The sequence below is a fragment of the Sceloporus occidentalis genome, unplaced genomic scaffold (assembly GCF_023333645.1).
Source record: "Sceloporus occidentalis isolate IW3139 unplaced genomic scaffold, rSceOcc1.0.p SCAF_92, whole genome shotgun sequence".
Lineage (NCBI taxonomy): Eukaryota > Metazoa > Chordata > Lepidosauria > Squamata > Phrynosomatidae > Sceloporus > Sceloporus occidentalis.
Window position 1 is genome coordinate 860,384 of NW_028317072.1, and position 12,744 is coordinate 873,127.

Below are 12,744 nucleotides of genomic sequence, written 5' to 3' on the forward strand. Positions count from 1 at the left end.
GTTAGTCATCTATTGATTTTTAGAGTCTGCTCTCTTAGTAGTCCTTCTAAACAAGCCAAACAGTAGCACAATCAAGTTGCCACATATTAAATGTAGCAGGAATATGGAGGGTTACATGGGGAGGGGGCACTAAAGAACAACCTATCTATTTAGGGAGATGTGTTCTCCCTTAGTTCTGAATGATATGAACTGTAAGGGTTTTTTTTTGTTTGTTTGTTTTTTTACAAAAGCCTCTAGCAAGACTGACTGGCTGCTAGGTCTCACTCAGAAATTCCTTACAGAAAGAGTCAAGTTAGGAGATTGCCAGGGTGAGTCTAAGGGTCCCACTGGCTCTGTCTAGCTGGACAGATAATCCAGGGCAGTATGTTTCTGCTGTCCATTTGCTGTGCAAGACCTGTAAGTGCAGTAATGGGAACAAAATCTATCTCTGTAACTTGGAATCTAGGGTGAAGTAAACATGAATCACACTATCAAAAGCACCTGAGGACCCAAGAATATTACCTGTGTACCAAATCAGAATTCTTTATAATTAAGTATATAATTCTTTCTCTTCCCTTTCTCACCACATTAACCTACATTAGCTTACATTACATTTTTTGTTTAGTGCACACCACAAGCAAACAAAACAAGCAAGATGTTTTCCCAGTTCCAGGAATAATTTAAATTTAGGAAATTTGTGATTACAATTGTATCATGACTTGAATATTTTTATAAAACAGTGTCACAAAATGCAAATTAAAAAACTTTGGTAAAATAATCTAATTCGTACAGTTCTACTAAGATAAACAGAAAGACCAAAACAAAACAAAAAAAAATCACTAAGCAGTCTTACAAAAAACTATCTTCCTCAATTACCAAATATGAAAATCAATTAAACATGGAATTCTATTATACAATAACTAAAATATACCTGATATTCCCTACTTGATTATCTGGATCATATTTTAAGACTCCTATTTTCCTGAAGAGTACAGGGTGAGTCTCCCTTATCTGGAATTCCAAAATCCAAAATATTCCAGAAATATTTTTTTATGGGTGGCTGAGATAGTGACACCTTTGCTTTTTGATGGTTCACTGTGCACACACTTTGTTTCATGCACAAAATCATTTAAAATATGGTATAAAATTACCTTAAGACTGTCTGTATAAAGTGTATATGAAACATTAATGCATTTTATTGTTTAGATTTGGGTCCCATCACTAAGATATCTCATGATATGTATGTATATGCAAATACAGGTATTTCAAAATCCAAACCACTGCTGTTCTCAAGCACTTTGGATAAAGGAGATTCAACCTGTATTATTACAATCTTCACAACAGCCTATGTTTTTGCTAATATTATGCCAATATTTTCTATCTTATCAAGAAAGGCACAAACCGATAACATTTACATTAAGCAACCACAACTTTTGTTCCTGCAAACAAGACCATATCTTCCAGGTCACCATTATTGTATCACAGGCTTTTAATCCATTATTACCTAAAGCCTTCTTAGTGCTGTTACATAGTCAAACAGATATCTAGATAAACGTGTTAAAACAAATGCAATTCAGATGGACTTAATTCAGTATAAAATTCTGTAACATTTCCATTCTTTACAGCTTGTTAAGATCAAGATGGGTTTTATTAGGCAGACCTTTATTTAAATACTGTTAGTAAGTATTTTTCACCAAATGCTATTGTTTTGAAGATGTTACCATTCTGGTCAAATATGGTTCATCCATCATAATAAATCTCTGTCCATACACTAAATCAGAAGGGGAAGATTAGATGCCTTATTTGAAATGAAAGTGGTCCCCAGTAGTGCCTGATCTGATGCTTTGGGATGTAGGTGAGCCCCACAGAGCTTATGATGAATGTGGAACACTTCAGACTGCCACATGAGTGAATTATATGATGGAAATTCACTACTGTTTAATTAGTACACAAGTTCCCCCTAAAACAAAGACACACCTTGAACACTTTCAATAAAGCTTTGATTACCAACTGATTTTAACAGGGTCCAGACAATGAATTCAGCATAAGTTAAAGGGCCAGCAGCTTTACCTCCATAACCCAAGTTGGAGGGTCTTTATCTCATTTTGCTCTAGAGGCTGGGCTGAAGTTTTTTCCTTTCTGTTTCACACATTTTTATCTACGTCTTGACTTGTTATAAAAGAGCACCGGAACTACCTGCATGGGACAACTTTAGCAGGTCCTTTGCTGCACTTCACACTGGCACAGAAGCTGGCTTTCTGCCTAAAAGACCAAGCTTATGTGTATAGAAGAAATATAGTCCCTGAGCCTGTAACTGCTCAGTAAAGCTACTTACTAAAGGCTAGCAAACTTTGGCATAATGCTTGGAATTCTCTACTATGATGAAATAACTTCTATATTACACTCTGTCAGCACAAAGAAAAAGGTGCTCATGTAAGCACATATTTCATGTAAGCATCCAGTTCCTATGTGTGTTTTCTACTAAACTACCATATATGACCATTCAACTTACCGGTTTGTCTTTAATTGTAGGACTGGAAACACACAGGTAGAGTTTTCCATCTTCTTCAATGCATGCATCAATCAAAGCCTGTACAGAGCTTTCATCTTGGAACAGTAAAAATGCATATCCTAGATAAAGAAACAGAAAAAGTTTTTGAATGATTTCTGTGGGATCCTGAGAGTTGAAGTTATCTATTTTGTCTATAACCTGTGTACACTTATGTGTCACATAACCTAAAAGTAAAAACCATATCACCTCCTTAGGAGATAGAGAATATTTTTAGATATGATTTTTTAAGTGCTCATTAAGAGCAAAATAAAACAAGATTTCATTCAGTACCATGCAGACTTGTGATGAAAGCAGCAATAAAGAGCAGTTTCAAACCACAACAAAATAGAAGACATTCCCACTTCAAAATACTTTATAGCCAATGATATTATTACTAAGATAATGGCTGCATGGCAGAAGAAGCCTATGTGTACTGTGGAAAGAGCGTTAAACGTGATCCAGAGAGAATGAGATTCAGCTATCAGTTACCTAACCTGACTCACAGAGATCTCATTAATTGTTCCAAATAATTTTGAGGAATGATGAAATACAAAAGGTGACAAGCAAACTAACAATAGTTACCTTTAGGAGGAAAATAGGACTTGCTTTCAGCCTTGTGAGGCCAATCCACAATCAAAGGGCCAAAGCGACGAAAGCTAGCTGTGATCTCATCTGCAAGTTTATGGAGCAGGGATAGATAGAGAGACAAAAAGAAATTTTAAAAACCAGCCAATTTAAATCTGTTTTATACAATTTAGTAAAAACACTCTGGAAATTTGCAATGATTTTCAGCCACCCTAAAACAGCTGATATTGCCCAAAGGGCAGGCTTGGTGAGTCAAAACATATGCTTAATAATGAAGAAAACAACTTAAGAATTATCAAAGCTGTGCCTTTTAAGTTACAAAGAAAGGTCTTCAGCAGACCACTCCCAAGGAACAAAATCACTGAATCTAAAGAGCTACTACATTCTAGCTGCAGGCATACTCCCACAGATAGCGTGCAGAGCTTGAATCAGAGTGAACAGTCTGCTCTGAGAGCAGCCTCACAAAAGGCTGGGAGAAAGGGGAAAAGTATATTGCACAGTCTAGTCATGTTTAATGCTTCCATCACATGCTTAAGCCACATCTGTGCACATTATCTGAGCTTGACCTCAGACTAACTTCAGCAGTGCTTGCAGAAAATGGTTATGTAATAGCTACAGAGACAAAGATGCAGACAGTATGCGCACAACATATTAGCAGAAAGCAAATGCTACAGCCATTTCAAAGCCTCCTTCCATTTCAAAATTCAACTCAGGTGACTAGCACCCTGGCTAATGTTACAAACAGTGAACTGCACAGTTTTTTTGAAGGACAGAATGGAATTTTCCCACTCTAATCTAATTTTAAAAGCGGTTCAGGGTTAAACCTATTGGAAGTATAGAAAAATGAAATGCTTAGGCAGGACAAGGTCACTGGGCTGAAAAAATAATTGATCTGCCCTCCTCCATGCATTTGAGGAAGTTTGCCTCTGGATTTATACACACTTGTGTCAGGAATTCTTTCCCCAAATCACCTGCAAGGTAAGTGATTGCTGATCTGGTCACAAGTGTGCCAGATTCTTTTATCTGCATGTTAGCAAGAGAAGTGCTGAACCTGGGGACAAAGGAGGTATGGGAGATATTGGAATGCTTACAATTAGACAGAATTGTTTTCCATCATTTTAAAAAAATGTTTTAAGTTCAGACATTCCAAATTAAACCCTTTAAATTGTAACTACAACAGTCTTAAAGAAGCAAAGGCAGCCATGTTAGCCATGAAACAAAATTAAAAATACATATTATGATGAAAAAAGAAACCTTGTCCTATTCTTTTTAGTAGTTGTCTTGAGAGATATAAACAGTCAATGTAGTGTAGTAGTTTGAGTGTTGGATTGTCTTTCTGGAGACCAGTGTTTGAATCCCAGCCTAGCCGTGGAAGCCACTGGGTGACTTTGAACAAGTCAGATGAGGACAAACCCCTTCTAAACAAATCTTGCCAAGAAAACCATGTGTTAAGTTGGCTTTAGGGTTGTCATAAGTCAAAAACAACTTGTAGGCACACAACAACAAACTTGAGAGATCTAAGAGTATTTGCCTAGTAGTTTTAAATTAAAGCTTATGCAGCAATCATTCTCATCTCCCAGTCATACCACAACAGTATTATTTATGTCTACATGGGATTTCAAATAAATTATATAGGAATAATTCATTTCACCAGTGAAATATATGGGGGTTGCAAAAAGGCTTCCTTAGCTATCTGAAGCACTGTATTCTATTAAATTTGAATTTATATTAATACCTTTAACATGAAGGCTTAAGCACAACCATCTCCACAATAAAAGACCTTCAATAAAGAGTTTTATGATGTCATTCAACATAATATCCAAATATCTGAACTAGATGGAGAGAAAACCTATCACAAGCTGTGCAGCTCGTAACTCCTTATCCTCACAGTTCATAACCTAGCAGCTTGTATGTTTGGCCATTCATAATCTAGGTAATTATTTTTACAACCTAAAATAAACTGCATGCTGAAAATTGGGATACTTGTTTGCCTTCCCCACCTCACAATTAAGTCTAGCATTTTGCTAATGTGGGCAATCTTGACTAAGTGATACCCAAGTATACCTTCATCAATGTCAGGTGGGAGACCGCCTACAAACACTTTGCGAGAGTACCGTTCCACTCGCTCTCCATTTTGGTGAGAGAAGCAATGTGGTGACCCCAAGCCACTATGAAGAGTCTGATCCCCACGTCCATCATCCAGAAAACCATCTTCCATTGGGAACAGTGAGGACTGACCTACATTGGAAGAGACAAAAGAGGCAAAACATACTAACAGAAGAACAATCATTTCCACAGCTTTAACTATTTTCATTGAAATCAGCTGCTACATTAGCAATGTTTCCGCACATCCCTCATTATAATCATAAACAAAATAAATATTAATTATGGCTTTCCCCTACAGCTTGACTTCTTGGTATGCGGAAACCTGTTAACAACTACAAAGATACATGTTACCTGATGCTAAACAAATTATGTACACTGGATTGAAAAACTGAATTTTACTACAGTTGAGGGTCCCTTATCTGGAATTATGAAATACTGTACACCAAAATACAAATTTTTTGAGCTACATACTTGTACAGTATTGTGAGGCCAGAGAGATACACAAATATCTGTGAAATGGCAAGGGGCCTAGATTTGTGCCAAGCACTACATCTGGATTCTAACCATCTCACAGATCCTAAGTCTCTCTAGCCTCATTATGTTTTATTATACATATGCAAATACAGGTATTCCAAAATCCAGGGAAAAAATCCAAAATATGGAACATCTGGTCCCAAGCATTTTGGATAAGGGATACTCTACTTGTAATATTAAAATGTTAATGACTACAAACCCTCTGTCACTTAATTCTGTTCCAAAACAATCAGATGCTGATCCTTTTCTAAATATATGCCAATAATATTACAGAAATAATATAGGAAATGAATTATGAATGTCTTTGAGAAGCTTGTCCTAGTGCCATATGAAAAACATGATGTGAGATTTTTACTCACATCCTTTGAGTGGCTGGTTCAAATGAAATACCCCATACCTAGTTTACATCTAGATATCACAAACCCTTGAAATCACAAACAGATGTCATCCAATAAAACAAGAAAACATCCAACTAAACAGAAGCCATCCAGAAAAAAAAAACAATTTTAAAAAATACTGAAATCATGTAACCTGGTTCTTACTGAGCTGGAAAACACTTTTGTGTTTCTGAGAAGAAATGTGCTTCATAGATCTCATAGTACTGGGCAATGTGATGCAGTGCGTAAATGATGCTGGGCAGACCCAGGATCCAATTTCCCATGAGGGTCAGCAGGTGTCCTTGAACCAGCCAATAAGTATCTCAGTCTAACCTACTTCACAGGGTTGTTATTAGGATAACATAGGACCATGCATCCTTGAGCTCCCAAGAGGAAGGGTGGCATAGACATGCAGTACTTCTCCCAACCATGAGGAGGACATTGTTATGACTCTAAACCAGGGGTCGGCAACCTACGGCCCGCGGGCCGGATCCGGCCCGGCGAGGCCTTGGGACTGGCCCCAGCCCAGTCCTGCCGATTGCCGCCCCTGCCGCAGCTTCTGCGCCACTCCGGGAGCCATTTTGAGTTCGGCCTCCCAGTTGTCTGAGGGACAGCAACCCAGCCCCCGGCTCAAAAAGGTTGCCTACCCCTGCTCTAAACCCTTCACATTTTGATTTGATGCAGAGTACAATTCCCCTCCCATTCAATCGTCCCCATACTTATACCAGTTCAAGCTCTTATAAATTTTCCTTACCTCTGTGCTTCCTTCTGCCCCCATTCCCTTCAACAAGCTGTCTGATGCTCACTGGTAGCATCAACAAGCTACAGTATGAGGCCAGGAACTGAGCTCTCTCTGATCCTCTTTGGCATCTGGATCACAAGCTTCACAGGGAATGGGGTTGTGTTTTGTGTGGGGCTTTTTTAAAAAAAAACAACCATTTATCAGAAGCTACTTTAGCCTGACCAGATATCAAAGTAAAATGACAAGGTAAATGTTCCATATTTTGTCTCCCCCAGACATATGCTGCTTGTACTGCCTGAACCTGACTGCCACAACATTCATGTTGGGGACTCAAGTCACCTGAGATATAAACCAGCTATTTTCTAATGTGGGGAGAATTTAGGTTATTCTGGACACAACCTGACAGACAGCAAAAATCATGTCCTCACTAGCCTTAGCTATCCTGTTTCAAGCCACTGGTGAGGACTCCTTCGTCTTAGGAATATCTCCTGCACATAACAGACAAACATGTCAGTGAGGAAGATTCTAGTGAAGCCTTATTCCTACAATGCTATCTTTCTATGTGCAAACAATAGTGGTAATTATAACTTTGGTGGTAATTATTACTTTTATATTACATAATTTACTGTACACCACCCTGAGATCATATGATGTAGGTTGAAAATAAATATTTTATAAATAAATAACATAAGACTATTCACTAGATTGTTACAAGGTCCCTTCTGCTATTCATTATTCATAAGGTGTCTCATGTATGGTACTTACTGTGTATATCACTGTGGAAGTTGTGTTTTGTTTTATTACCACTTAACATATGTATAGGATTATTTTAGCACTACAAGACTGACTTGAAACAAGTTGTGTTTCTAGCTTGTTTTTTTCTCACTCATTTTACATTAATATACTCACTAAAGAAAAAAAATGGGTTAAAATCCCTGAGATCCTCACCCCCATTCCAAGAATTGCAACAATGTTACTCTGTTCAGAGTACATCAAAACTGCTGAAAATGTATCCATATAAAAGCCTTTAAAACGAGGCTTCATGAGACATTCCTCAGGTATTTAATACAAAAAGCTGAACACGTCACTCATCCCATAATAAAAGTGTAAAGAATGCTGAAATGTGAATGTTATATATGGCACTGTACCACTTCCATCTCTTGAAATCCCAGCGTATGCGCACACCACACATGTTCAGTGAAAAGGTCAGCAGAGGAAATCCCACAAGCTCCTTTACATATGGAGTGGCAAAGTCAGGGAGCCAGCCCCTAGAACCATAGCACCTGGCTGAAGAGCTAAGGGCAAAGAAGCAGAAGATCCACTACTCTCTCCTGAACCTCTCATCTCTTCAACTAAGTGATGAGGATACTGGCTTCAGTAAAAGACTAAGACAAGGCCCCCCACACATGTACCCAGTCTGACCTGGCAACAGACTTCTAGGCACTGATAAAGACTTGGAAATTTACCAATTTGACACATGCTGCCAAAAAATCCCAAACAAAACCCACCATTTCAAAGAAGAGCACAAAAATAGTAATCATGTTTTAATCATCTGCATTCTGAAACATTTGTTTGGGTTTTTTTTTTTTTAAAAAGTAACAGTCTGAAAACCACTGGTAGAAATCAGTATTTGATTAATATCAGTCTTTGAACCCAGATATCCACAGAAAGTTAATATGGTAGTATTAATTCACCTAACCAATCTGTTTTTATAATGGAGAAATCTTAACAGTAACTCCATTCCCACTCCACCAGGAAATATTGAGAAAGCTAGAGAAGTGGCAAATATTCAAAACTATTGACTCAGCATGCTTGTTCAGAGGATGCAGCCCTAGCAATGTGGTTTGCTCATTCTATAGATTTGAAAAAGCACCTAAAATGACACATATTGCCAGGATCCATTCTCACAAAAGACATAAAACTCTCCCAAGCCTTAAAATGTCATCCTACTAGTGCCCCCCTGCCAGTTCTATAATGCTGGAGAGGTCTTCAAAACAAATCCAGTTTCAGGATACCAGGCCTCTCTCAGGTGTAGGGACCTTTGGTTTGTTCACAGAAGAGAGCCAGATTAGATTATTAAACTCCACAGGAGATCACTGTTTCAGCAGTATGAAACCATCTACTGGAGGGCTCAGCAACTTACTCGGTATGAAAAAACATTGCCTCCTCTCAGTAGCGTAAGAGATTTTGGAACTATTTCAATGCTAATTGTAGTTAATAATGGCCAAAGTCAACTTTGTAGAAGAAGGACCTGGGAATTCAAGTCATTTAGGTGCTTCTCTACGATGCAAACCTCCACTTCATTGCATACACAGTTTCAACTCTGCAGTTCTCAACAGATTGCTTGTCACACACTTGCCTATCCCCACCCCCATTACATGATATACTAATTCTGCCTTGACAGTCTTATTTTAGGACATACTACATTCAGTTATTAGAAGTTACCATAGCATGCAAACTGAGGAAGTCTGGCTTCAAAATAAAAGATAAAAAACTGCTTCCAGTCTTCCTTACACAAGCAGCTTGTGCATTAGCTATGCCATGAGACATTTTAAACACCAGAAAATTAAAGAGGAATGTTGTTACCTCGCCTTCTCCCATATGTCCTTGCTGCATGTCAAATGAGAAGAAAAACAGCCTTTCAAACATGGTTAAAAATATATTGTTTCATCTCCTTTATGGCAGCTTAGTGGTTCTCAAGCTTTAGTGCACTGCAGACCACATCAGAAACCTTCTGCCCATACCCACATTTTTTGCTCTTGTGTGTACAACAAAATGGGAAACTGTCTTTAGCTGTTTGGTACTCACTACTGCAACCTGTGGATCTGCAACTTCATTAGCAGTGACTCTTTTTCTCATGCTGCTTGGAGATGGCATCCTTTGAGCCCCCTTCCTACCATGCTCTGTGCCTCCCTAGCATTGTGCAATTATGCTTCAACGTACCCACCTCTGAAATTAACAATGTGCCCAGGAAAAAATGTCCATGTGATTACAATAAAGAGAAAGATAGGAAGTTTAATGACTAGAGGCCTGATCTTCCCAGTTTTGCCTAGCACCTAGCACATTATTTTGTGAGCATATTATTCAAGCTAAACTATTAAAGACCTCTGTAGATTAGGAATGATACATTAAAACAAGTTGCTTTTTAGCTGCATCTCTGGGACTCCCTCTAATTTGCTATTACTCAGCTCTGACTGACCAAATTGTTTCAGTGCTCTAGCACATGCCCCTCCCTAATAGGGCACATACTCAGTAATGCCAATTAAGAAAAAATAGTGATGCTACCACCTTGTTAAAAAGCTCTCAGGCATCAGCACATACTGCATGCACAAAGCAACAGCCAAGAATGACTCTTTCCTATGAACACTACCAACAGGGCCTACCCATCTGACCTTCTATAAAGAACTATAGAAAACCCCACTTCTGGTTAAAATGACATAACCTGACTGCTGCCCTGTGATTGCTGTAATGAGATTTTATACTGTTTGATGTTTTTATGATGTGTATTTTAGATATGATTGCCATTGTATGGAGATTTCTGGTTGTAATCCCACTTCGAAACGTTGGGAGAAGCGGGAAAATACAAATAAACTTATTCTTATTGTTATTATTATTATTCTGAGTTCCAAGCATAAAGTCACCTCCTTACATCATAACATCAACAACACCAACCATTAGAACCAACCTGATAATGTTCACGCAATGCACTATTTAAGAAGTATATCAACTCACAGTTCACAGTTACAAGTATTTAAAAACAACAACAATGTATGAACTCTCTCACACATTTTCCCTTCTACAAGATTAGTTTCCTCCCTTTCCAACTGCCCAACTTGAACACATTTATTTGTCCATCTACCAGAGAATACAGCCTTTGGCAGAAGCTGTCTCCACCTTTCCACAGACCTTCAGGCATAGTCCCTCTGTCAGACAGTCAGGGCAGATTAGATTAAATCAGCAGCATCCTTCCAGGGACAAGTAAAGAGAACTGTTTGAAGCCTCTGAGCAGTTTGGCAAATCAGAGAGTTTAAATCTCTGGACTGACATACTGGAAGGGGCCCTCCTGACAACAATCCTTGTTTAACATCAAGTATTTTATTGTCTATAGATGCAGAAACAGCTATAGTGTTTTTGTAATTCCTGAAGTGAAAACATACTTACACTACTACATCTTGTGTGTAACTGACAGAGTGTCAAGTGTTTGCAAAGTGTCCCTTGCCAAAAAAGCTATAAAATCTTGTCTGTGGATATAATTGGCCAACAAAACCAAATATGCAACACACCTTTCCTTGTTTGGTGCACTGACATGCTGGTCAACATAACTGCAATTCTCACTGAGGCCCAAAAGAGTAACATAAAATTGCCAGACTTGCTGTTCTGTCACTTTGTATATAACTACAAGGGGTGGTGATGGTGGAACAGAAACCCAACCAAGAAAATAATTCAGACTTGAAGTATATTTTTCTGCTGAAGATTTCCAAGCTGTCTGAACCCAGATTGCTGACAGAAGCTACATCCAAACATTACCCCTTAAAAACTTTATCAAATATATTCTGAACTATTTAACTCCTTTATCTGTATCATTCCAATGTATATAACTAAGGCCATACAATAAACACTGTACTGGATGGGATGTTTTATCTCTGCTTGAAACATCTCAACGCTTCTAAGGGTTTCCAGTTCATATACAGATTGAAATTTCAATAGCTGGCTGTGCTCCAAGTCAATCTTATCCCATTGCTACTGTTCATAAGATGTTCATAAAAGATTTTGTCAGACTAGGAGAACAACACCCATCATATTACAGAAACATTTTTCAGTATTTTGTTATTTACCTGAAAGAAGCCTAGTCACAGTTCAGATTACATTATAATGTGCCTGTCACCAAAGAAAAAGAAGGGATGTGTTGAGTCTAAAATGCTTGTAAGGAAAAAAAATCCTGTCAGGACAAAAATGAGGTGATTTTAGTCTCACTTTGCATGGCTTTGTTGAAGAACCCAGCTTTCATTTCTAAAATTTTCTTGGTACATGAATACATAGTTTGCTACTGGGGAAATTGTCTGTAACATCATCCCTAACTCCACTCTTTGTGCCAGAAAATTGTAACCTGTTATAATGAATGCTAAAAAAAAAAAAAATCATCATCCCTAGCTCTGAATCTATCCAGTGAAAAGCTCCGTTATCTGCATTCTGTATGAGCAGAGAAATGTTTTGGCACAATTCAAATTAAAAAGTTTGAATGTGAGTTTTAATTTGTTTTAGAAAATTAGTTTTAAAAAACCCTATTCTGGTACAGAATACCACATTTTGGAAATGAGAATTTTTCAGTGTGAATATATACATTTGATTTTCCTCTTTATAGTTATTTATTTATTGAACTTATACCCTGTCTTTCTCCTGAGATGAGATCCAATTTTAATCCTACAACAGAGCCTGAGCATGTAAATATGCACCCAGAATACTTTCCCAGGCCATCTTGTATTAGTTCTCTCACTAAGCTGGTCATAAGCATAAAAGCATATCTGTAGGCCCAAGAAGCCCCACCCCACCCACCATGTCATTTGCATGCAACTTGGCCCAAGGATAAACTAAAAATATCAGCTGAATGTCAACAGTAAGAAAATCAGTTTATAGTCATATGCAAGTATGCGATAAGGAGAAGTCACAATTAGAAAAAAATATTTAGATTAGCTACCTGTGATAGATAAGGTATGAGCTGCAATCAGTGGTAAATTTAGAGATAGAATTAGAAAAAATGTTTTTTGTACTGAGCCCTGTAACATTTAGTGATAACAACCACTCTAACCACTACTCTTCATTTATTTAAGGCCACCAATTATAGGATCGTTCTGAAGGAAAAAGTGACATGG

At 37.9% G+C, this 12,744-nt stretch overlaps 1 protein-coding gene across 2 annotated transcripts in view; it reads right to left on the reverse strand.

Annotated features, from left to right (window-relative positions):
* Positions 1–12,744, reverse strand: part of CPEB4 (cytoplasmic polyadenylation element binding protein 4) — a 79,625-nt gene that overhangs the window by 10,351 nt on the left and 56,530 nt on the right. The window contains exons 4-7 of one of the 2 annotated variants that reach the window (XM_089496693.1): positions 9,461–9,484; positions 5,180–5,353; positions 3,113–3,202; positions 2,492–2,610 (exon numbers count right to left, since the gene is read on the reverse strand). In XM_089496693.1, the coding sequence (XP_089352819.1) occupies positions 2,492–2,610; positions 3,113–3,202; positions 5,180–5,353; positions 9,461–9,484 (407 nt within the window). The remainder of the gene's footprint in view (positions 1–2,491; positions 2,611–3,112; positions 3,203–5,179; positions 5,354–9,460; positions 9,485–12,744) is intronic. The other variant, XM_089496694.1, reaches the window with a different exon arrangement.